The sequence below is a fragment of the Pygocentrus nattereri genome, chromosome 29, assembly GCF_015220715.1.
Source record: "Pygocentrus nattereri isolate fPygNat1 chromosome 29, fPygNat1.pri, whole genome shotgun sequence".
Taxonomy (NCBI): Eukaryota; Metazoa; Chordata; class Actinopteri; order Characiformes; family Serrasalmidae; genus Pygocentrus; species Pygocentrus nattereri.
Window position 1 is genome coordinate 9,225,162 of NC_051239.1, and position 26,484 is coordinate 9,251,645.

The following is a 26,484-nucleotide window of genomic DNA, read 5'->3' on the forward strand; positions in this document are numbered from 1 at the left end:
TATGTTATTTTGCGCAACCCTTTGCGTTAAGAAGCCAACTGTTCTTTACGCTTTAGTGACCCTTTTAAATACAGGACATCAAACAGGGTTTTCGTTGCAAGTGCTCAGTCAGTGAAATAAAACGTGTTTTGCCTTAAAAGGCATTCCAGTAGGCTCTAATTACAGACATAAGAGCAGATCACCAGCACTGGTTTGTCTGCTGCACATATTAGTGCACATACAAACAGACTTCCCTCACAGCTGCCTCTCACCAGCACACTGTGTTCACATCCTCATATTTCTTATCCCTTCTGGAGCCGACACACCCTTAACGCTCTGTCTCTCACTTTTTTGTGTTTCTCTCTCTCTCTCACTCTCTTATCTCTCTTTCTCATTCTTGCGCTCCCTCTTATTCTCGCTCTCCAATTTTTTTCTCGCTCTGTTCTCCCTCAGGTGGAGAACATCCTGCTGCATGACCGAGGTCACTATGTCCTCTGTGATTTCGGCAGTGCCACCAACAGATTCCAGAACCCCCAGGCAGAGGGTGTCGCCACAGTGGAGGAGGAAATTAAAAAGTAGGTTGTCACATCATATAATCCATTAGGGTTATAAAGCTCTGATCACACAATTATTCGATTTGATTAAGATTTGTTGTGAAACTGTTCAGTGCATCATGAAATTCACCACAATTTATCATAATTTGGGTGTGATGTTTAAAATACACTAAACGCTCAAATGTGACAGGAGGAACTATTTATGAGTGCGTTATACAATATAAACAGTAAATAATGTGTTCTAATTTTTTTTTTCTTTTGAGGAAAGCTCAGGAGTAGTAATTGTAGTTGTAGTGTAATCTGGCCATAAAGTGGCTGCTTCATTAAATATTACCATAATTCATTAGAAGGATGCACAGTGATATCAAAACTATTTTGGTACCAGCAGGAAAAAAAAAACTAAGGGAATACATCACACAGATGTTCAGCTTTGACCAATATTTCAAACTGATGTTTCATCATGTATTTATTATTAAGTATTTAAATATGTACTTACGGTGTAGTGTTTAGATGATGCTACACTAATGCACTAAAATATCTGCATTTTATTCATTTTACTGCATTTCTAGTCCTCTACAAAGACTTGTTTCTGCAATGCTAATTGAAATAGTCCCAGTTCTTCGCATTTTATAAATGTTTGTTTTTTTGGTGGCAGATATATACAGATATTGGCATCATTATGTCCCTAATTGATTAAAACACAATGTACCTATATAGATTTTAATATATTGCTGCATTCCAGAATCAGTGGAGGTGAATCAGCAACTTGATGCATTACACTGCATTCATACATTTTTACACCCTTATAATCCACGTGTTTCTGCATGTGCAGGTACACAACTCTCTCATACAGAGCTCCAGAGATGGTCAATCTGTACAGTGGCAAAATGATCACCACTAAAGCAGACATCTGGGTGAGTGCAAGCTGTGAAAAAACAGCCACAGTTCTCTTTAAACCAGGCTGTTGTGTTAGGCCTCGAAACCACATGCATTCATGTGGTTGGTTTGGTGATTATATCATTATGATTAAAACATATTCTTTGCTCTCATTGCCTTTGAGCCAGTCTGGTTGTGGTTGATTTTCACAGAGAACCAGGCTAGCAATTTTAAGTGCATGCTCTGCAACAGTGGTAAAATTGATATGACACATTTATGCTGATTTGTTATATTTTTGTGTGGAAAATTGTTGAGGAAGCAAAGGAGCAAAGGGACTGACTGACTGTTTTTCTTTGTGTTTGTGAATCTCTCTCTCTCTCTCCGTCTCTGTCTGTCTCTCTCTGTCTCTCACTTTCTCTCTCTCTCTCTGCCCCCCCCCCTCTCTCTCTCTGCCCCCCCCCCTCTCTCTCCCCCCCCCCCCCCCCCCCCCCCTCTCTCTGCAGGCCCTGGGCTGCTTGCTGTATAAGTTGTGTTTTTTCACACTGCCGTTCGGAGAGAGTCAGGTGGCCATCTGTGACGGTAGCTTCACCATCCCTGACAACTCTCGTTACTCCCACGACATGCACTGCCTCATACGTGAGTCACGCTGTTCACTGATGGATTAGTTTGTCACCTGGTGTGTTACTTAGCTTTTTAATCTTTAGAACCAGATGAACACATTTTTGTGGCGTGAATTAAGCTAAATGTACAGGGTAAGTATAGAGGTTATAGACTAAGTACATGAAGAATATTCTTTCCTGGAACACGTGCAAGTCACTCACGAGAAAGTGTAGCACAATGATTAAACCTATGATTGATTAAAATGGGAAGAAGTGAAATATTATGAATTGGCTATTTTAATTTTGGTATCCTCATTGAAATCATTTTGTTTCATGTGATGTTAGTTAATCGATATAGCCTACGCTGGCTGAGTACTGGGTGATACCAATTCCCATGCTTTTTTAATATTTGCATGATCCAGTTTGAACCTGCTGCCTGCCTGCTCTCGATTAAAAACGCCCACCAGCAACCAGCTGAGTGCTGCCATGTGCCACAGAGTGATCTTATTGCCAGTGGTGTGCACACATGGTTAGCCTTTACCCCTTTAAACTCAATGTTTATTAATCAGCCTTTAATCTTTAGCCTTATTATTCTGTAATTCTATCAATTATTTGGTCTCTGCTATAAAACTAATATGTAAGTCACGTAGAGAGTTTAAGTCTATACATGCTAAAATATGCAAAAATATCAATATCTATTTATTCACAAACACATTTGACACAATAATGATCAGTGATTTCAACAGCATGGCTGCAATCTCAGGTTAATTTTCTTGAGTCTTTCTTTCTGTGTTGCTTTTTTTCTTATTTGAATGCTTTATTCCTGTCTTCAGGTTACATGCTGGAGCCAGACCCCGATATAAGGCCAGATATCTACCTGGTTTCTTATTTCGCCTTCAAGCTGGCGCGCAAAGACTGCCCGGTGCAGAATGTCCATGTAAGTTTCTGTGCAGTATTTCTCACAGTTTCTGCATCAGCATGAGCCCAGTCCCCATCTTGTTCAGTAGTTCCCAAACCTCCTGCCATCTCACAGCGAAATTGATTTTCACGGATTTCACTGATGACTGAACAAAACTTCAGAAGAACATAAAAACTGTGTCTGACGCAACTCAAACATGATTAATCCCATTATGTTCTTTGAAAACAACACTTGCTTATTTGCTCATTTTGCTTATTTTCACTTTTGTATTATTATTTTTTTCCATTTAAATAGCAATGCATTTATAGCTGTGTGGGTGATCAAAAGAAGTGTAATCCAAATGTTTTATTACTTCAGTGATTCAGTAAAATCACTTTTAGTGTGCGATTCAGTAACATAATTTTTATTGTATGAACACATGCATTGAATGTAGAACATAATTTCCTATTTTCAGCAACAGTGGCTGCACCTTGAGCGTTACTCTACAAGGTTCTGCACCAAGTACTGTCTTGTGTAGTCTGCAGTGCTGAAAAGATTGCTTTAAAAGCCATTTTACAGCTGTATTTGAACGAGAGGGATGCAATCCTACATTCCATCCTGGCGACATACAGTGTGAGCAGCTGGGCTTCAGACTGGTTTGAGGAGTCAAAAGAGGAAAATGCTCTTATATTCTGTAGTGGATGACCACAATAAAAGAATTTAGTGTGTCACTGCTCAGGATTAACCTACTGGGCCGTATTCAGCGCTCTCTCTTCTTCCTCTGTTGTTTGTTGTTTGTGGTGTTATGCTCCAAAGCCACCCACCCAGCACCTTTTTCAAAGCTACTGTTTAATTCATGCCAGCCCTGTACAGCACACATCGCGAGGGCTGCCTCACAGTGTCAGAGGAAGTAGGATTCTGCTGCAGGCTGCCAATTGGCTGAGCTCCAGCAGCCCCTCCCCCTGGGTTTTGTATTGATGGTATAATGGAGGCATTGAGTCGGCACATTAGAGCCGGTGCGGCTACAAAGTGCCATCGGGCTGTCAGTCACTCAGTACAAGTGTGTAGCTTTATGGCCTTGAGCTCTTTACTACACTGTCGCTGTGGTGGTTGGATGAAAGGGCATTTGTCAGAATAGAACTGTGAATTTTTACACTAAAGCTTTATTGAGCTTTATTAAAGATTTATTGCTTTTTGTTGAGCACTATCAAAGCTTTATTGAGCTATATTGAGCATTATTAAAGCTTATTGAGCTTTATTAAAGCTTTATTGAGCACATCAGTCTACATCAAACAAACCCATGTTGCTAAACAGAAGTTCGCCAACATTTCTGACTTAACATTGAGCCGCACTCTTCTAAGTTGGATGAAAAATGGTATGAATTTATTTGAGGTCCACTGACATGGCTATTAAATAATGATTGGCACACCTCCATTCACACGTGAAAAGGGTAGCTTGCATTTGTCATTATTATAGACTATAGGATCCTTTAAAAATGACAATGGATTAGCCACCAAAACGTAGATGCTGCTTTGAAATTCAAGTGTGTTTAATTAAATGCTTGGTAACTCTTTTTTTTTTTTTTTTTTTTTTTTTTTGTTTTTTGCTTCTCTTAGGCTGTAATGATGCTCTGAGTTTAGGTTCTTATCTTTGCTTTTCTTCTCATCCACCCAGAATTCACCAATCCCTGCAAAACTTCCTGAGCCGATCAGAGCAAGTGAGGCGGTGGCTAAGAAGAGTCAGACTAAAGCCAGGTAAGAGAGCACAGTGGTCTGTTAGATTCCCTCTTAGAGAAATGTTTCCTAAGGCATGTAAGGTATGTCTGTGTAGAATAGACAGTCCTGTGCAAAGTCAGAAGCCACCTATTTGCATTAGGATGGAAAAGATTAATTAAGAAAACAGGAATTCCCAAAGCTGGCGTTCAAAAAAATGAGTAGAAGACACCGTGAAAGTGGGACACTTGACAACCACCAAAGCTGTCCTCCTCCGATAAACAGTGCTTAAAGAAAATCAAGCTCCACTCTTGCTTCAGATTTGAAAAAATCCACAGGTGTTTCTGTTCGTTTTCCAAAAAAAAAAACAAAAATAACTGGCATTCTCAGAATTTCGGTTTAATGGTATTGATTTCACATACTGATCCAACATATTAAACACACAGGCACGTTTAGCAGTAGCACGTTAATAAAAAATAATTGTATTAAAAAGTTTGGATAAAAGCAAAATATTTCACATAATCAGGTGAGTTGAATTTTTACTGTACAGTGTTCTGCGGTTCAAAGCACAGTTTACATACTGGGTTAATAGACGCATCTGCAATAAAAACTGTTTTCTGATGTTCTCTTTTTTTTTTTTTTCTTCTTGTTCAGACTTACTGATCCAATCCCCACAACTGAAACCTCCATAGCACCACGACAACGACCCAAAGCTGGCCAGGCTCAGCCAATCACAGGCATTCTGCCCATACAGCCTGCCCTCACCCCTCGGAAGAGAGCGAATGCCCCAGCAGGACCGGCTCAGCCTATCAGTGAGTTGATTTACTCTTAATTTACTTATTCTTCTTTACTTAAAACCTTTATTTATTCTATAGGGCAATATAGAAAGAAGTCACAGACATTCACACTTTAAAATCTCACTGCATCGTGTAAAAACACAGTCCTGAATTATTCAGTCCTCCAGTAGTGCTTCATAATCCATCAGTTCAAGGAAATAAGACGCCTGTTTAGGAGACCATTGGTACAAAAGTTGACCTCCTTTACGCAGTTCTGCACTGATAGGCATGACTTTCAGGAAGGAGGAGTGCAGAACACGAGAGAGATTGTTGGAGAGAGAATGTCGTTTATTTTTTTTTATCAGTCTTTTGAACTGAACAGAACTGTGTAGCACAAAATTTAGAAGAAGGAATCACTAAGCACTGAAGACATTCTTGTCCTAGAGACAAAGAGAATAAAATTGACAACTAAAAGAAAACCTAGTACTCTCAATATGTGCATAAAAAAATGTGTAGAAAAGATCACTTTTAACCGCAAAGGACGTCAGCTTCCATAGAAGTTACTGCCTCTGATGGCACTTTTCAACTATCATGGCATCAAAAATAGTTCCCAGATATTTGTGCTGTTAAATCTTTTCCACAAGTGCTCCCTAAATGTACATTACACTGTCAGTAAAATCACCACCAGGACATGATACAAGCATTTTCCAAGTCTTGGACACATTCAGCTCTAAATCGGTTGTGTCGCATTCAACAAACTCACTTAGCCCAAATTCACCGATTGCGTCAAAAGAACTGCATCTGCAGACGTATCGTTAAACGGGTCATAAGCCTGAGCTGACTGACAGTAGTACCAGCAATCACCAATAGCATCTGCTGCAATGGCAGTTTATTCATTTATTCGTTTATTCATCTGCTTAACAAGCACATAGTTGAATGAATGAATGGATACCAATTGCAATAGGTGGAACAGCCATTCATTCATTCATTCATTCATTTATATTTGTGCTTGTTAAGCAGATGAAGCTATGCAGCAGCCTTCCACACATGGAATATCTTTCCTTTTGAAACATGAACATTTGCATTACTGACTGCTGTTCTGGTTTCACCAAAATTTATCTCATAATTTCCATCAAATTTTCATAACAGCAATAGGCTGCATTAAGAGTAGCCAGTTGGCTATCTAAAAAGTTACAGAACCATACCAAACAGAACAAAGTTAGAACAAAGTTAACTTGGCACGTTTCTGACAAGAAACACAAGCATTTTAATTTTTCTCTAGTTTTCCTTGTTTCTCTAGGTTCTCTGTGACATTGCCACGTTACTTGCCATGTTGAAATGTGTTTTTTAGGGAAAAGTGCTGCAAATCTCCTGTAGCTGAGGGTCAGTGATTAACCGCAGCCTTTCGGGCGGTATTTATTGGCACCTCAATCCTATGCATACCGGAAATGTACTTAGACACGTGTCCTCCCCTCACCCGTCTCACTGAATTTATTTATTTATTTATTTGTTTGCTTATTTGCTTACTTATTGAAAGCAGCCCTTGTGTCCCTCCACTATACTATCAGCTATCAACAGTAACTATGAGCCATTCTTCCTGCATCATTTTTCCTACGTTTTATTCGCACCCCAACCCCGGAGAATCAATTATGATATTTGTGTGTTTATGTACAAAAAATGGTCATAAGGTCTGTATACATTTTTTTTATGTACCACATCAAACTGTTAAAAAAAAAAAAGCACAGATTGAGTTTTCCATGATATGCTTCACTGTAATTGAGACACATTGCATCAGACTAAAATACACACAGTCACATTACAGGCCTTTATAATTTGCAATTCATGTGCATATCAGGGCTCAAGTACACACACACACACACACACGCACGCATAGAACATTTAGTGCATTGGCAGAAAAAGCCCCTGCAGGTGTCCCTACACAAAAGAGCCCATTTGTAGTGGCAGCTATGCCAAGTATAGCTCCCTTCCTCCTCCTCTGTCGTTTTCTACTCTGCATATGCCTTATTGACCTGTGTGGTTCTTTGGCTGACACACTCTTGTAATCCCAGTGGTTCAGTCACCATGTCGTCAGACTTGGCTTTTAAAGGCTGGCTAATGAGGTGCAACTATTGAGCCTTTGACGGCCAGAGTCCCACTGAGCTGTCATTTTACTGCCTGTTTGAAAAGTCAGGGGTCATTAAAGCCTTTCACATCTCATCGCTAATGATGAGTAAATGCACAAACCACCGTCCTGTTGTGGCGTTAATACCGCATTAACTGTATGAACATGAACCTTTTGTCATTTTTGTATGTCTGAAAAGAAAAGCAGTGAGGCCTTTGAAAAAGACCCTGTTTGTCCAAAAAATGGCAACACCTTGTCTTGAGATGTTTTCAGTAACATTTGATTTAGTTACATTGAATTTTATGTATGTAACCTTTCAGTTAAGTGAAAAAAGGCAGGGTTAAACTAATTATTTATTTAAAAGACTTCTGCCCAGAACTATTTTCAAAATCACATGTTGAATGTGTTTTGAAGGGGGTTTAAACAACTGAAATGTCCTGCTGTGCTGATACGTTCTGTCATTAAAAGGAAAGGATAAAATCCCAAAGGCAGCATTTTTCAGTTGTTTCTTGAGTTTAGTTTTTGCAAGAAATTTGTCAAATCTAATCAGCTTTCTGTTGAATGTGTTAAGGCATTGCCACCTACAGTAACAACATGATTATTTATTAAAAATTTAGAAAAGTTTGGCTTGGCGTCTTTGAAGTTTTGACAAGAAATGCTCAGTTCGGTGTTGTTGGATTGCAATATGTGGCGGTGTTATTTAAATACAACACAATAGGTTTGTTTACTGCGCTCAGAAGGTTGACATAATTAATAACAAATAACAAATTCATTACAAAACAATTGCTTTCTCCACTTCAAGATCCAGAAGTCGGACACAGAGTTAACTCCATCAAATCAGAATTCACCAAATTTAACCACTATGATTTATAAAGTGATGGCAATGTTAGTTTTTCATAGCAGCATGACCGTCTTTTGGTACTGAAGCATGCTTGTTAATTGAAAATACAATGTACACTGAAATGCCATGACTACTCACAGATAAGGCGAATAACGTTATCTCTGTATCACCTTGCAGGTGTGAGCTTAGCGTCTCAGCCGCAGAAGCCCCAAGCTCAGCATCCTGTTCCCGTAGCGCAGCAGCAAGCTCCTCCCACACCACTCCAAGCCACTCCCTCCCCACCTCAGGCCGTGCCCCAACACGGACAACTTTTTGTGCAGCAGCAAGCTGCAGGTTTCTTTCCTCCTCAGCAACAGGTACAGACTGCAGTAATTCTAGAACAGTTTGACAGTACCGGTCAATTGGTCCACTCATTTGGCTCTCAATATTATGAAACTGCTTTATGTCATGGGCTTATTAATTCCATCTTAACACTGTTTTTAAGTTTTTGTGTTATCAGTTGTGCAGTACGTATTTCCATATCTAAAATCTGATTGGCTGAGTCATGTTGGAATCATTATGTAATACTATGTATGCAGTTGTATGCAAAGGTTTGGGCATCTTTTATACAAATCCTCTACAGAGAACAAACATCTGCACAATTAGGCTACTATTTATTTATTTTCTGAATTTAACATATTGGGGGAAAAAAGAAAATATTAAATGCTGCATGTGTAAAAGTTGTGGCTTTTTTTTTTTTAAACCCCAATATGTTAAACTTGGTAAATACAGATTAATAACACACTAACATTTGTACAGAAATGCCATATTTTAATATGTTCTCTGTAAAGGATGCATTAGGTTATTAGCTTAAAAAATCAACAAAAAAATACATTAGACTGAGGGTTTTGCATACGACTGTACTTCTGTATACGATGTACATCTGGCAGCACATGTCAATTATTATGCTGTTCATGGAATAATCTTGGACAGTTAATTTGCTTGGTAACTATACCTTACTGTGAACAGGCTTGACTGCTTGCCAGAAAAAAAGTGTTTATTGGTAATAAATTAATTTGATATATTTTGTTTTTATTTATAAAAGCAGTAATCCACTCAAGGCTGGGCCTTAAGTTGAGTTTGCCACAGTTAAGGGGTGTTGTAAGCACCTGAAGCTCAATGCCTAAAACCCCTTTACTGTGGTAAAATCACTGTTACACTTGGCCTCTTTTGGTTTATTGCTTTAAAACCCCGCCTCATTTCTGTGGCACAGTGCTTATGGTCATCTTTCTAATAATTTTGCTATCCATTGTGACATTTGCTTGCTTATTTTAGCTGCCACACCAAGTCCAGAATCTCTACTCACCCCATCGTCAAAACACCAGCTTCCCTGTGCAGACCACTCCATCTGCGCAGACAAAAGTTAAAGCCATGGCCCCTCCTCCACCCACTCAGAACCCGCAACCCAGCAGCCTGGCTGCAACCATTCCTGCCCAAGCCCCAGCTCCAGTGAGGGCTGGAACTAAACCCATGGCCCCTGCCCCTCCTGCACAGCAGCCTCAGACAAACCCTCCACCTTTACGCGTAAAAACTAAAGCAATGGCCCCTCCCCCACCCACACAGCAGCAGCCAGCAGCTCCTTTCACTGCTGCTACCCCTCTTTCCCATAAAGCTACCCCACCTCCAGTCCTAGAGGAGGCGCTAGATCGTGACGAGGCTTCTGAAGAGATGGCAATTCATGTACGATGAGGTTTGGTCCGCTGGGATGATTTATGTAGTGATCAGGTTTGCTGGATTAAACCTTTCTGAAATCTTTCCTGGAATCTTCCGCTTGTGTAGCTATGAGCTTCAACACTGTATTACAGATGACCGAGAGTGCATATAAAGAGAATTTTGCCAGATTGCTTATTAGAATGAAATTTCAACTGTTTATAATAAGTACTTTAAGGGCAAATTAGAAGGCACAACTCAAGTGGAATGATTCCTTCTAACATCTCATGGCTGAAGTTCGCCTTTTAAAAAATCTTTCATCTTTTCATGGCGCAGTTGATTAAATGGTGAAGACATTCTGACTGACACTGTAATCGAAAGATTTCCAAAGGTGAAACTTCAGCTTTATACTGGGTGCTTTCTGTCAACGATCATTGCAATGATCAACCCTGTCAGTGGTATATTCTTAGTAGAGGAGCTGGTTCTGTGTTCTGATTCTCTTTCTTGCTTAGGAATAGTACTAAGCAAACGGTTAAACCAACCTCCCACTCCAATACTGGTTTTACATGCTCTTATCCACTTGGCCTTGTCGATTCCCCTCGGGAGAATCCCCCTCAGCATCTTAAGGGCTGTTGTAGGCTGTAAGCTCAAGGGAAGTTCGTTAGGTGAAGTGAAACCCAAGGGATCAAGGGAACCCAACTTTCAACTTCGGCAGCTGAACTTCCAGAGAAATCATTCCAACCTCACGTTTCCTTTTTCAAACCCAAAAATAATGGCGGGCAAAGCTTTTTGTAAAGGCTTAGTAATAAAATGCTTTATATTTTTTAACCTTAACGTTCATTTTACTCATGTTCCATCCATTTAATCTGTTATACATGACTACTGATAAAACCTCATTACTTTCCTCTGCAAGTTAGCAAGGTTAGGCTATACAGCAAGCAACAACAAAAAAGAAGGCAATGCAACAGGGTTCTGAAGCAAACCCTATAGCCAGACAAAGCAGATATTTACAGCTTATGTATGTTATGCTCAAACCCTTTGCATGGACAACGTTTGCATGACTAGCTGTGTCGCACGCAAAGGCTGTATAGAGTAATACAGGGATACACAATATTTTCACAGTTGATATTGTTCAAAAATAATTGGGGAAAATGTAAGTATTAGGTCCAAAATTAGAACCAGAGCTGATAATTATAAATTATATTTTGATGCCTCATTTTTGACCCTACATGTCATGGGTGGTTGGCATTTACATGCAAAAGAACACCATAGAAGATAACACCATCGCCCCACACGTGGATAATTGGAATCCCTGTCCAAGCATGAATACACTGCTTTACCACTAAAGTAGTCAGTGATCCATCTTAGGGATGCAAATATCTGGTAAAATCTTTTTAAGGCTAGGTGATTATATGGCACCTAAAACCCATTAGAGGCTTGTAACTGAGGCTCACCTAGCTGAGTGGATTTGGATTCAAAAAACCGCTGCCCACTGTCTCCCCATCCCCTTGTACTGCGAGTGGCCACTTCCGAGGTGTAATTGACTTCCACAAGTTGAAGTTGGCAAGTGCATGTTAAAGGTATTGAAACGGGGCTATGACCATCTCTAAGTGACTTCCTTAACCGCCGTGTTCTTTCTAACCAGTGGCCATTGTTTACAGTTTGATTCGGCCTTTTTTCATTGGGATTACGTTTGAAGTGACTTGATTTTTCTCAGTATTCTTTCCTCCCTGCCAGGGTGAAGTGTTTCTTTTTTTTTTTTTGGCTCAGTTCTCTCTCTTTCTGTACACTAATCAGTCTTCTCTAAGCTACCTGTACTCTCTTTGGTTAATTTCTTTTAGTTATTAAAGAAATATGCATTTTTTTCTTGCCTTCTCCTTCTCTATGTAGTCCTTTGCTGGTGGGCGCCCAGGCCATAAAGTGGGCTCTCTGACTCCACCCTCGTCTCCTAAGACGGCCCCAAGGGGAGGTCACCGGCGCATTCTGAGTGATGTCACCCACAGCACCATATTTGGAGTCCCTGTTAGCAAGTCCACTCAGCTACTGCAGGCTGCAGCAGCTGAAGCCAGCCTCAACAAGTCCAAGTGAGCTTAACCATTAGTCGATGTATTGGGGATATTAATAGCGGTTACTTCTATATTCAATTAACCTTTTCACTGTTGTTTGATTAATTGACTCATCACAGCGTTGTACTTTGATAAATAAATTATAATAAATATGTGATCTTATGCAGTGTACAGCTTAGGTATTTATGGCGTGTATATAAGTGGAAGTGTGCAGTATGTTGAATTAAACCAGGTCTGGTGAGTGTTTTTTTTTTTTTTTTTTTTTTTTTTTTTTGCTGTGTGTTGATCAGAGACTAATTGACATTTGTTCAGTAATTGTTGCAACTGTACCACCCATCCAGTTTTCCATCCATCCATCCATCTACATGTTTAACCGTCTGTACATCCATTGATCATTCAGTCAATGAAACAGCCTCTCTTTGACCTCCATTTTATGCTGACCTCTTTGACTACTTTATAGCAGCTCAATGTGTGTATATCATGTTTCTACTTCAGATCAGCCAGTACTACTCCTTCTGGATCTCCATGCTCATCCCAGCAAAGTGTGTACCCGGCAGGCGAAGGCAGTGCCCAGTCGGCTGTTCCTAAAGCAGGCACTGGGGCTCAGCCTTCCTGGAATCCGTTTGGTGATGACAACTTCTCCAAACTCACGGCTGAGGAGCTACTTAACAAGGACTTTGCCAAACTCGATGGTAAAACTGAAACCTGTCATGATTTTAATAGGAATAATTTAGGGATGCAAATCTGTATAGACTATTAGTGTCTGCAGAATTATCGTGATAAATGATATCCCAGTGCAAAGAACAGTATATGAGTGTTATAGTACAGAACCTTACAACAAGCAACTGAACAGGTACCTAATAAAGTGGCCGGTGAGTGTATACACACACACACACACACACTATTTCCAAAAGTATTCGCTCGTCTGGCTTCACACGCATATGAACATTCTTAATCCGCAGGGTTTAATATGATGTCAGCCCACCCACTGCAGCTATAACAGCTTCAACTCTTCTGGAAAGGCTTTCCACAAGGTTTAGGAGTGTTTATGGGAATTTTTGACCATTGTTCCAGAAGTGCATTTGTGAGGTCAGATACTGATGTTGGACGAGAAGGCCTGGCTCACAGTCTCCACTCTAATTCATCCTAAAGGTGTCCTTTTGGGTTGAGCTCAGGACTCTTTGCAGGTTTGGTTCCACACCAAACTCACTCACTCATACATGTCTTTATGGACCTTGCTTTGTGCACTGGTGCATAGTCATGTTGGAACAGGAAGGGGCCGTCCCCAAACTGTTCCCACAAAGTTGGGAGTGTGAAATTGTCCAAAATCTCTTGGACTGCTGAGTTCCTTTCACTGGAACTAAGGGGCCAAGCCCAACTCCTGAAAAACAACCCCACACCATAATCCCCCCTCCACCAAACTTTACACTCCCGGAAACAACCAAACCCAGACTTGTCCATGGGATTGCCAGATGGAGAAGTGTGATTCATCACTCCAGAGAACACATCTCCATTGCCCTAGAGTCCAGTGGGGGAGCTTTACACCACTGCTTTCAATGCTTTGCTTTGCGCTTGGTGATGTAAGGCTTGGATGCAGCTGCACGGCTATGAAAGCACATTCGATGAAGGTCTCTATGTTGTTCTTAAGCCAATTTGAAGGCCGCATGAAGTTTGGAGGTCTGTAGTGAATGACTCTGCAGAAAGTTGGCGACCTCTGCGCACTATGCGCCTCAGCATCCACTCTGTCATTTTACAAGGCCTACCCACTTCGTGGCTGAGTTGCTGTCGTTCCCAATTGCTTCCACTTTGCTATACATTTACATTTATGGCATTTGGCTGATGCTCTTATCCAGAGCGACTTACAATTTGATTATTTTACACAAGTAGGCAAAGCTGGTGTTAGGAGTCTTGCCCACTCTTATTGGTATAGTGTAGAGTGCTTACCCAGGTGGGGGATTGAACCCTAGTCTACAGCGTAGAAGGCAGAGGTGTTAACCACTACTAACCAACCACTGACAGTTGACTGTGGAATATTTTGTAGTGAGTAAATTTCAGGACTGCACTGGACTGGAGTGCACTTTTCTGTACTACCACTCACACCTGATGGTAGAATGATAGGAGGAAAGAAATTTCATGAACTGACTTGCTGCAGTGGTGGAGTCCTGTTACAGTACCATGTTCGAATTCAGTGAGCTCTTTAGAACGACCAATTCTTTCATAAATGTTTGTAAAGGCAGTCTGCATGGCTAGGTGCTTGATTTTACACATCTGTGTCAATGAAACACTTAAATTCAATGATTAAAAGGTGTGTCCAAATACTTTTGTTTATGTGACCTGGTTTTAGAAATGCAAAAAAAATAACATTATATTCTACTTGTGGTTGATATGAGCCACAACATGATTCAATATCTTTTATTATTATCAGCTCAGAAATTCCAGGTACACTGTGCATGGTAATATATGGTTTCATAAGTGATGCTAAAGATATATTTGTGTGTGTGTGTGTGTGTGTGTGTGTGTGTGTGTGTGTGTGTGTGTGTGTAGCTAAAGCACCAGAGAAGTCGTCTACAGAGAGCCTGATTTCAGGTTTACAGCCTGTGGCTCCGAATAAAGGCTTTCCCCAGGGAACAGGTATATACCCAATACCTTTATCTTTCTAGCTTTTTCAGTCTTTCTCTCTTTCCCCTACCAACTCTTTTGCTGTTTGCTTTATTCCAGTTCATCCTTTTATTTTTTTAGTACAGTATAATAATCTTGTTACATTTCTTTGTTCCCCCTGTGGCTTTAGTCAAGCCCAGTGTTAATCCTCTGCGACCTTTAACAGTTCAGGCTCTTCAGGTTCTTCTTAACCACGTACACCTTAAGTAAAGTTACACACACACTATGTCATGTGTTTAGCCTTGTGTCCGGCCTTACCTGCTCTCAGAAATGGAGATGCAGTAAGACTAACTCGCATTCGTGGCACTTCCTGGTTGCTGAGAAGTTACAAGCAAGGACAGTCGTTCCATGTTGCTAATAGGATTTCAGAGGTGGTGTGAAAGGCGAGGCTGGAGCACTTACTGTGTCTCTGAGTAGTGAAAGCACGAACTCACAGCCATTAGGGTGGATTTCCTTATTGCTGCCATGATGGGTAGCAGTGACTGCTGTTCACTGGATTAGTCACTTGTAAGTGGAAATGTGGAAGTAAATATTTTTATATTTACTGATCAGTTACGCTTATTTCTAACTGTGTAGTTTGTCCATTTTCTCAGGGCCGTTTCTATGTCACTTACGGCATAAATAAGGTTTGAAATTCTAAGCAGAGTTTAAGTTAGCCTAATGCAAAAATATAGATATACTGTTTTATAGTATTTCAGTATTAAATATTAATAAAAATAAACAAAACGCCCCCTCACATGCTGGTGATAATTGAAATGTGGCCACTGCAACAGCTAAACACAAGGTACACTGTTAGAAGTAAACGCACTATGCAGGTACATGATTCAGTCATCAAGGTACAAACAATGTAAGTGTACCCTTAAAGGTACAACAGTGTTTTTAAGGTCCAGTGGTGTACCTTACATCAGTTTTTCCTAGTGGTAAAGTAGATATTTGTACCTTTTCATAACTGAATGTTTTAAGTCAGAACAATAAAATAAAAAGCCTGGAGGCGAGACGGGGGGTGTGGAGTCAGTACAGTTTAGAAAATATCATTTCAGTGGATTCTGGTACAGTTATGTTCCCTGACTAAAGGTACTGGGATGTACCCCTGAGGGTATCACCACATTGACAAGAGGGGTACTCCCCCAGTGACAGTGTCATGCCTTTTTTCTGTCAGTGTATGTAAGCTACAATTTTGCTTGAGTTTGCTAGAAACATTACAGCTGAAGCTGATGAACTTAATGCCTTTAAGGGCCCTAGGTATTTTTATATTAAATTTAGGTTTTCCCAGATGTTCACTATGGTTTTTATCTGATTGTTTTCCAATCTCTTGTTATGTCTTAGAAATAAACAGTGGTTTTGTTTCAGTGCCTTTAAGACTGATACAATTTTTTAAATTGCATGCCCTGTTTTGTGACCTGGTCTAAAAGCAGTACAGGCTGTGTGAATGGGTGGGGCTAAAGTATTGTTTTTCTATGATATGAGCTGTTAAAATATTGCCAGACCTTCCAACATGTTTGTGGTCATCTTTGAAGAAAAAGTACAATTCATTAGATTTCCACACACTGTAGGAATGTATCACATCACATATTCCTCGGTGCGGTGGTGGTCAGTGCGGTATGCTTTGTCTGGAGAGTCAAGAGGAAGGTGTGGTGAGCTTTATTTGTTCTGGGGGAATGCTGGAGGGAAGTGAGAGGATAGATTAAGCCTTGCAGTTCTTACATAAGCAGGGTTTGGCTAATCCTATCTGGATCTGATCTCACGCGCGCACACACACACACACACACACACACACACAGACGGGGTGATGCTTTGTGTAATTAAAGCTCAGGTAAATCCTTTGTAGCTGGATATGAATGGCAGAGAATGGCTCCCTGTGTACATTCGTCTTATGTAAAGAAAAAAAAATGACCTGGCAACCCACTGAGTTCCACACAGCACCACTTAATATAGGGTACTGTGCAAAATTTAGAGACCATCCCTTTGTTTATTTAATTTCCAGCCCAAACTACCATTAAATACTAATTCATTTTTAGTGCCACTCCCTCACTGCCAAGAAGTTACAGCAAGGAGAGTCATTCCATGTTGCTAATAGGATTTCAGAGGTGGTGTGAAAGGCATGGCTGGAGTGCCTGCTGTGTCTCTGTCTGAGCTCACCGGTGGTGGGGTGGATGTGGCGCTTTAGCCTCGATGTCAAATAATCACTGATCATGTGATTATAATACTAACAATATGGACGCCTCAAAGAATTTCTGTGTCTGTATCTCCGTTTTCCTGAAGGCTAGTGATGCGATCCTTTGTTGCAAAGTATTACCAGCGTCTGTGGTTTTATTTTTGATGTCATTAGTGATTATTACGCCAACATGTGACTGACGACTTCTGAACATTAGAGGCAACCCCTGTTTAATGCTTTAGTGAATCACTGGTTTATTGGTTTTAGTGATTTTTGTCTGAAAAAAAAATTGTAAATGTATATTTAAAAGAAAATTTCACTAAATCCTCCAACACTAAATATATTAAATCTCTCAGTTATTTGTCCACTCTTTACTTCTTCACACCAAACTGCCACTTCAGCTCTTTAGTGTCCACTCAACAAAGGGTTCCTGAAGGTGTCACTGATGTTATGCTTTCCTTCAAAGAAACAAACCAGAGTGCAGATCTCATTGAAAACTGGATTATTTAGCCTGTATGAAGCAGGAAATGCAACCAACCTCTAAAACCGAACTTTGAAAGGGTGAAAAAGTAAAAATAGCAAGCAAGCAAAGTTTATTTATATAGCACTTTTTACAGTAGGTGCTGTCACAAATCAGCTTTACAGCACAATCGGCATGACAGAAAGAAAATCCGGGTCCAAGCCCCCATGAGCGTCGCCAGTGGCGACAGTGGCTCCCTAAGGGCAGGAGGACTACCTAAGGACTCCTTAAGTGCAGGAGGAAGAAACCTTGAGAGGAACCAAGACTCACAAGGGGAACCCATCCTCTTCTGGTAGACACCGGATAGCAAACATTGTTAGTATAAGTATTATAGTACAAAGCGATAGAAATAGTTGGGGCAGTGGTTAATTTGATTAGTTTATGATTAGCAGCGGCAGCAGCATCTGAGGTTGGGGATTGCACAACGTTGTACAGCAAGAAGTTCAATATTCAAGCCGGTCCAGAAGGCTGGTGAGCAGTGGGCACCCAATCAAGGCAGAAGAGGCAACAGCATCAGATACACAATTTTATCACTAAAGAAATTCATAAAATCATTGCTGCTGTAGGCTAATGGCATCTGGGGTTTAGCTTTTTCGTTCTCTTTTATTTTAGAAAGTGTGCTAAATAGTAGTCTAAGATTATTCTTATTGTTTTCTATGAGAGAGGAGTGATAGGCTGACGTGTTGTAGCAAGTGCTCTTCTATAGTCTATAAGGCTCTCCTTCCAAGCGGACTGGAACACTTCTAATTTAGTCAGGCACCGTTTTCTCTCTAGTTGTCTGGCCGTCTGTTTTAAAGCTCGATTTTGATCGTTATACCAAGGGGCGAGTTTTTCTGCCTTACTATTTTACTTTTTAATGGAGCCACACCTCTAGAATAGATAGAAAGTATCCTCTAAGAACTTGATCATAATATCTAACTCGGTTGGATTAGATGGACAGCTGACAGAAGCTGCTTATTGCGGAATGTTTCTGATAAAGCTACCAGCTGTGGAGGAAGTTATAGTACATTTACATTTACAGCATTTGGCAGACGCTCTTATCCAGAGCGACTTAGTTAGATTATTTTACACAGGTAGGCCAAGGTGGTGTTAAGAGTCTTACTCAAGGAATCTTATTGGTATAGTGCTTGCCCTGGTGGTGGATTGAACCCCAGTCTACAGTATAGAAGGCAGAGGTGTTAACCACTACACTAACCAACCACATAAAGTCCACTTAGCACAATAACATGGTGATGAACGCACATTACCACTAAAGCGAATTTCATATGAGATTAATGATTTGAGACTGCTGTGCTCTGGGGGAGAACGGCTATCTATGTCTACACCAAAGGTCAGAATTAAGTCTAGAGTGTGGTTGTGGTCGTGCGTGGACCCCTTTATAATTTGGGTGAAACCTATGAGTCTATGATGGATATAAACGCCTTACTTAGTGCATCTTGAGGGTTGTCAAAGTGGATTTTAAAATCTCTGACAATTATTATTTTATTGAAAACGTTATTAAACTTGATAGAAATTCCTGTAAGAACTGAGAATACGGCCCTGGCGGCCTGTAAATTGTAATTAGCCTGTGGGGATGGCTTCATTTAGACTGTATTCATCAGGTGTAATGCACGTTTCTGTGAGGCACAGAGCCTCAAAATCGTGATCAGTGATGATTTCATTTACAACGACGGCTTTAGATGTGAGAGCTCTTTTGTTAAGCAGTCCTAGTTTTAGACCAAAGGTGCGGTGTAACTGGTCTGATATTAATCAGGTTACTAGAGCAAGCTTTTTCAGGCAGTTTGATGCTTTATTTTATTTTTGATTTTTTATTCGGGGAACAGACACAGTCTCAATTTGGAGGAACCTAGGTGGCGTCTCAAGGCAGCTTGCAATATGAGGATTTGTATTTATAGAATAAGCATTTTTATTAGCATATGCCTTATTTACAGTATAAGTGCTAGCAATCACCTTATTTTCAGCAGTAACAGAAGCGTCATTACCTGTAGTGTTTCTGTTTTTGGTGCTACTTACATGGCCTTCACTTTGTAGTCAGTGGATAAATAACATTTCTTAGAAAAAACTGAAAAGACGTCTCCTGAAAAGAACGGAAGCTTTATAAAGACAAACAGTGACACACTGAATACTAAAAATATTGTGCAATCTTATATTGAGTAGTTGAGACTTCTGTATAAATTTCTATTAAATATTAATTATATATATATTTTTCCTTGCTGAGAATTGAATACCTTGTACTTAATGGTAGTTTTGAACTTACTGGATATTAAATAAATGAATCAGACCTTTGCGAAGTAATCTAGGTTCAGTAGGAAGTGAACTTTCCTCAAAAGCCTTTTCATCAATGTTAATATTACTTGTTCTTTATCTGCTTTCATTTGTACGCGATACTGTAGCCACTCTGGGTTCGAAGCACAATGGAATGATGTTCCCTCACTGTCATAATCAAGAGTTAGCAGAATCGTTCTAAAACCTGCTTTTGGTTGTGCCAGGATTACACTGTTTTGAGCTTGAACATTTGACCTGTTTTCCCCCTAGTGAAAGGGACAAAGCAAAAGGTCTGCTGCTCTGTGTCCTGAGTGACCCTCCCTGCCCCCTCCACACTCTTGTCCTGTCAGTCCTGTAAGTATGGACAGGACAAGGCGATACAGCTCTGTGGAAAGTGGTTTTTTTTTTTTTTTTTTTTTTGGAGAAGTCCACCAATTTTTCAAAAATTTCTCCAAAACTTTCATCTCACTCCTCATAGACCCAATGTTGTATATATGTGTGAATTCACACAGTGCTAAATCTAAGGTTTAAAGGAATGGGAAGTCAGATTTATACTATTTTTCCACTTAGCCCAAATGTAGTCAGTCAGTCAAGACGTTTGATACTGCTTTAGTTTTGGTCTTGAGCCACCAAACTAATGTAGCTAGGTGTTAGCTCACCTTTTACTATTGTGCAAAATAATCACAAATGTCAAGTTCTTATGTCATTTCAAATATAATGTAAACAAATGTACCATTAGAATTCTGACTGTCAGACTGTTTTAGCTATACAATGTACTTTTGTCCATTTTATACATACCAGTGTGTCAAGTAATATTTGGATTGCTTATCAGCTTATTGTGGTTTAAGTTAATCATAAGACATTCAGTCTGTACAAGTACAGTGTTACCAACCTTCATTTAATTGGCAGCTACATTAGCTGTACTATCTCTAGTGTAAGACATGTCTTGGCTGATTGACTAGATTGGAAGTAAGAGAATAATTTGGGTAAAATAGATTTTTTGCCAAACTGCATTTGAGGAATTGGTGAACCTTGTCCTTGTGGTTACCACCTGCTAGCTTAGTCCACATTCAGCCCATAGAGGCATTGTCTTTATGAAGTGACTTGCTGGGATGCTCTACTGACACGCATGCACCTGGTTTCAATGAAAACCAGGGTAACTGCATCATCACTAGTGGTCAGTCCTTTGAACGGCTGCCGCCTACCCCTGAAGAACCATGACCGGTCCTGTGTGGACCCTAACTTCGATCTTTTCTTGACGTAACTGTTTGCCTGTTGCTCATCCTTGCAGTCTTAAAGCAATAGCAAAATATTATATTTAAATAGTTTTCTACTTGTGTAACCCAAATGTAGCTGACCTGCCAAGACACATATGTCCATTCAGTTTTGCACTGAAGCTACAATTTTAATGCAGATTGCAAATAATGGAAGCTCTCCCGTTAGCTTCGTACAGGGTGCTCATTGGTAGAGTATATTCTGCCATTATTTGTTAGAAACATATCCCTTATGACTAAAGCTAACTTTGTTGTGGCTTGGTCGATCGACTACATTTAGGGTAATGGAAAAATGACCTAAATTTGATATTTTGCTAGTCTTTTCCTTTATGGATAATGAGATTCTGGTGTTGAGTGGTTTATCCATTAACTGTGTGTTTTTCATTCTGATATGGCCCTTGGTGTTTCTACAACAGTAGAAAACATGAACAGCTTGTTGAAATGAGCCAAGTAGCTTGTATGCGGTCCGTTGCCTGTTCTAACACCTGTGTGCCTGAAACTGCTAAGGAGGCGGATGACATTGCGCCTCTGTTTCTGGTTTTCCTCTAAACCTGTTTGAGTTGTCTCACTTGAATGATATTCACTCTGACAGACTTGTGAATGCATGTTGACTTTTAATTGCTTGGACAATCTGAAGTAACATTGTTTTGAAGTTTTTTTTGTTTGTTTGTTTTTTTTTTTTTTTAATATTCCAGTCTTGAGTTTAGCACAGAGGTACAACCCCAATTCCAATGAAGTTGGGACGTAGTGTAAAACATAAATATTAATAGAATACAATGATTTGCAAATCCTTTTTAACCTATATTCAGTTGAACACACTACAAAAACAAGATATTTAATGTTCAAACAGATAAACTTTATTGTTTTTTTGCAAATATTCACTTATTTTGAATTGGTGCCTACAACACGTTCCAAAGAAGCTGGGACAGGGCAACAAAAGACTGGGAAAGTTGAGGAATGCTCAAAAAACACCTGTTTGGAACATTCTACAGGTGAACAGGTTCATTGGAAACAGGTGAGTGTCATGATTGGGTATAAAGGGAGCATCCCTGAAAGGCTCAGTCGTTCACACGCAAGGATGGAGTGAGGTTCACCACTTTGTGAACAGCTGCGTGAGTAAATAGTCCAACAGTTTAAGAACAACGTTTCTCAATGTGCAATTGCAAGGAATTTAGGGATTTCATCATCTACAGTCCATAATATCATCAAAAGATTCAGAGGATCTGGAGAAATCTCTGCAAGTAAGCGGCAAGGCAGAAAACCAACATTGAATGCCCGTGACCTTCGATCCCTCAGGCAGCGCTGCATTAAAAACCGGCATCATTCTGTAGCGGATATTCCCACATGGGCTCAGGAACACTTCAGAAAACCACTGGTGAACACAGTTCGTTGCTCCATCTACAAGTGCAAGTTAAAACAACAACACCCAGAAACGCCGCCGTCTTCTCTGGGCCCGAGCTCATCTGAGATGGACTGATGCAAAGTGGAAAAGTGTCCTGTGGTCTGACGAGTCCACATTTCAAATTGTTTTTGGAAATCATGGACGTCGTGTCCTCCGGGCCAAAGAGGAAAAGGACTGTCCGGATTGTTATCAGCGCAGAGTTCAAAAGCCAGCATCTCTGATGGTGTGGGGGTGTGTTAGTGCCCATGGCATGGGTAACTTGCACATCTGTGAAGGCACCATTAATGCTGAAAGGTACATACAGGTTTTGGAGCAACATATGCTGCCATCCAAGCAACGTCTTTTTCAGGGACATCCTGCTTATTTCAGCAAGACAATGCCAAGCCACATTCTGCACGTGTTACAACAGCATGGCTTCGTAGTAAAAGAGTGCGGGTACTAGACTGGCCTGCCTGCAGTCCAGACCTGTCTCCCATTGAAAATGTGTGGCGCATTATGAAGCGCAAAATACGACAACGGAGACCCCGGACTGTTGAGCAACTGAAGTTGTACATCAAGGAAGAATGGGAAAGAATTCCACCTACAAAGCTTCAACAATTAGTGTCCTCAGTTCCCAAATGCTTATTGAGTGTTGTTGAAAGGAAAGGTGATGTAACACAGTGGTAAACACGCCCCTGTCCCAACTTCTTTGGAACATGTTGCAGGCATCAAATTCAAAATGAGTGAATATTTGCAAAAAAAGTTTATCCATTTCAACATTAAATATCTTGTCTTTGTAGTGAATTCAATTGAATACAGGTTGAAAAAGATTTGCAAATCATCGTATTCTGTTTTTATTTGTTTCACACAACGTCCAAACTTCATTGGAATTGGGGTTGTAGTTTCTTCTTTAGAGGCTGATGTTTTTGAATACTATAATTGAGATACTGCTAATAAGAAACATAAAACAACAAAGCTCCTGTTAAATGGGAATTCCACTTATTTTCCTACGTAATTCAGTCACTGAGATGTATAGTACTTCCGAGAGGTTTGAGGTTGAAACGGTTAATTCTAGAGAAACTTAACAGACTCTGATTTCTTTACAGTGCTGGTGATAGGAACCAGGGGGCATGATGTCTGCAGCGAACCCACATGTCTTCTGAGTTCTTATGTGTAATGTTGATAATGGAAAATAGTGATAAATACAGTGCAAAAGCTTTTCTCACAACTATTGCAAGTCAATGTTACAGGCATGAGGCAGCATATTTGTGAACATTTCATGTAAAATCTTTCTGTGAGGGAGCTTTTAGAGGCATTAAACTCTTCCAACGTCTGGTTCCTATCACCACCACTGGGAACAATTCTGGCTGGCTTTCTCTAGAATGGAGCATTTCACATCAAAATTTAGAAAAACGGTGGAATTCCCCCTTTAAAATGTGAACTTTTGCCTCCTGCTGCTAACACTTTTTCAATGTCCTTTCATCTCTTCTTGTCTCTTTGCTTTTCTTGTCTCCTCTTCCCTCTCCCACTCCTTCCTCTCTGATGAATAGAGAAATTGATAGAGGGTTTGAAGTCTCCAGAACCTTCCTCCTCCTCCTCCTCCTTGCTTATCCCTGATATCCCTCTGAATGACCCCTTCAGTCCTGCCGACACCAGCCATGGTAACCAGCCTCCGCCTGTCTGTCTTCCTCTCATTCTGTCAACCATCAAAGGAACTACCTGATCTTTCCTGTCTCCTACCCTGCTGACTCAGTTACTCTTTCGCCTGCCTTTGGAACAGCAGAGGGAGCTCATTAATCTGTCAGCTGTTCTGCTTCTGTCTTTCTTTCTTTTCTCTCTCTCCTAATCGTCCCAAACTAGCCCAAAGCATCACTTCTTTTCCATAAGCCGTCTATCTGTCTACCGCACGAACGACTTGGTCTGTTTTTGTGTCATAGAGGAATGCCCAAAGTCCTCACCATGCATGGGAATGAGAAGGCCGCCTACCATCATTAGTCTTCTCTTCACATACATTTATGTATCATGCATGTTTTCACTTTCTGTACACAGCTGGGATGGATTCTCTGATTCCTGGGCTGGAGCCTCTACAGGCTGATACGGGGTCAGCTTCATTATCAGGTCAGTGGAAATTCTCTTTACCTTTGTTTTCTGTTTATTGACCAGCAGCTCTCTAAAGCAGTGGATGATCCAGGCCCTGGAGTACCCCCTAGAGTTACCATGCTGTAATAATAAGAGAACTTGGGCAAGATTCTTGATGCTGTTTGCCTTCATCTGTAGTTGTTAGTTGGATAAGATCTTGAATAACGCTCTTGAAGTGACCGACAAGAAATCGAAGACTGAACCAAGCCGGATACGTCTGATTTTGAGATCTTTCCCGATTAGGCCCGACTGATACTTTTCCATTTGAAACCCAAACTCAGCCTAAACCCACCTGCACGTACTTAAAGAGATGGATTAAACCAGATAGAGTTTTAAGGTGCTGTGCTTTGTTAATAAGGCCTTGAATGAACAAAATAATGAACTAAAACTTATCTGAAAGCTGAGCTTTGGCAGTACCTGAAATTAACTGGTACAAGAAATCACTTTGACACAGACATTTGTCTCTGGGTGCTAGCTGTTACAGGACGGTTGCATCCAAGGTCAGTGCGGTGGTCTAAATAGATGGCATTATAGTTTGGGAAGTGCACAGGTACTTGAGTACTCATTTTTTGAATTCTCATAATTTGCCCATTCGAGGTGCCGGTATTTGAATACTGAAATTGTGGATACCTGGGACATATATAGACCAACAATTAACTGAAACTGATTTCTCGTATGCCTGTAGTTGAGAGCACGTTATGTTGGACTTCGCTACTCTGAAATGTGAGTGCCTCGATGTGGGTCCGTTGCTAAAGATGCACATTGTTAAAGATATGACTAAGACGGCAGAGGTAGTGCAGATCTTACTGCTAAATAGGCTTGGCTGATGTTAGGTACTGAAACTATTATATTTTTCTGACAAACACATTAACATGTGTCTCCACCATCATCCACCGTGACCAGTTAGCTGTAGTTTTAGCTCATAAGCTTGCGTGAGGCAACCTCCTTTGTTACTCGTCCAACACAAACATTACCCTAGACTATTTTTGAATAATAAAGCATGCTTTGAAATTTGTTCATCTGCATGATGCAACTTTTTTGCTCAACAACAGTGCGGTTGCCTAAATAGTAGGTCTTAGCTCTCCATTCCAGCTGAAATCCATTGCCACTGTTTTCTTTTTTCCTACCAGATACATCTCCATTCTCTTATGGATACTCTCCACTCTTGTGGTTACTCAAAATTGGTCAAAATGTACCTCCCCAGTTTGTCATCCTGCTATTGTACCTCAAAATACAGGGTGGTTTAAAGAGATTAATCCGATTTCAAAGCACCGTATTTTTGCAATCGTGAGGTTTCTAGGAACCAATCACATACCAATTGAAAGAGGCGGTCATGGAGTTTCTGACTGACACCAGAAGATGGTTGCCTTCAGTCTATGAGGAGATGCGACACCTGAGCAGAAGGCGTTTTGCGTTCTCCACTTCAATAAGAGTGAATTCGTCATAACTGCAACGTGATTTTTGTCGACAGTGAACCTCCAACAATTCAGAGCATTCGCTGTTGGTTCCACAACTCGATGATTTGCCGAAGTCACACTGAAAGAGCTGCGGGACACTCGAAATGCTCAATTGAGAATGGGATGAATTTGATGATGGTGTTGATGTTGTCCGTACAGCTGGAGGAGGTTCATATTGAGCCCTTGTAAAATTACATAATTTATGCACCTAAACCATTTACAGTTTACGACATTCTTCTGTAATGATTTACAAGTGAAATGAATAGTTTCGAAATTGAATGAATCTTTTTGAATCCCCCTTTTCTATCACAGGCTCTACACCCTGTATGTAAAAATCATTCATTAGAAAAACTCAGAGGTACTTCAGAACCAGGGTTGAGAGCCACTGCTCTAAACCACTGTGTCAATTCAACTGAGTCTTGTGATTCTGAACTTAAACCCTGCTAAATCTGTGGAAATTGCTCAAAATAAATGCCTGGAGTTCTCACTGCTCTGCACTGTCGCTGGTTGATGCCTATTCATT

At 40.4% G+C, this 26,484-nt stretch overlaps 1 protein-coding gene across 4 annotated transcripts in view; it reads left to right on the forward strand.

The window, feature by feature from the left end:
- The window catches only part of aak1a (AP2 associated kinase 1a), a 66,817-nt gene that overhangs the window by 21,515 nt on the left and 18,818 nt on the right, over positions 1 to 26,484 (forward strand). For 2 of the 4 annotated variants that reach the window (XM_017696323.2, XM_017696324.2), the window contains exons 5-16: positions 433 to 554; positions 1,366 to 1,447; positions 1,913 to 2,045; positions 2,842 to 2,945; positions 4,581 to 4,660; positions 5,273 to 5,430; positions 8,535 to 8,713; positions 9,672 to 10,076; positions 11,937 to 12,130; positions 12,608 to 12,804; positions 14,657 to 14,743; positions 24,415 to 24,483. In XM_017696323.2, the coding sequence (XP_017551812.1) occupies positions 433 to 554; positions 1,366 to 1,447; positions 1,913 to 2,045; positions 2,842 to 2,945; positions 4,581 to 4,660; positions 5,273 to 5,430; positions 8,535 to 8,713; positions 9,672 to 10,076; positions 11,937 to 12,130; positions 12,608 to 12,804; positions 14,657 to 14,743; positions 24,415 to 24,483 (1,810 nt within the window). Of the gene's footprint in view, positions 1 to 432; positions 555 to 1,365; positions 1,448 to 1,912; positions 2,046 to 2,841; positions 2,946 to 4,580; positions 4,661 to 5,272; positions 5,431 to 8,534; positions 8,714 to 9,671; positions 10,077 to 11,936; positions 12,131 to 12,607; positions 12,805 to 14,656; positions 14,744 to 23,915; positions 24,027 to 24,414; positions 24,484 to 26,484 lie in introns of all 4 variants that reach the window. The other 2 variants (XM_037536034.1, XM_017696326.2) reach the window with 2 other exon arrangements.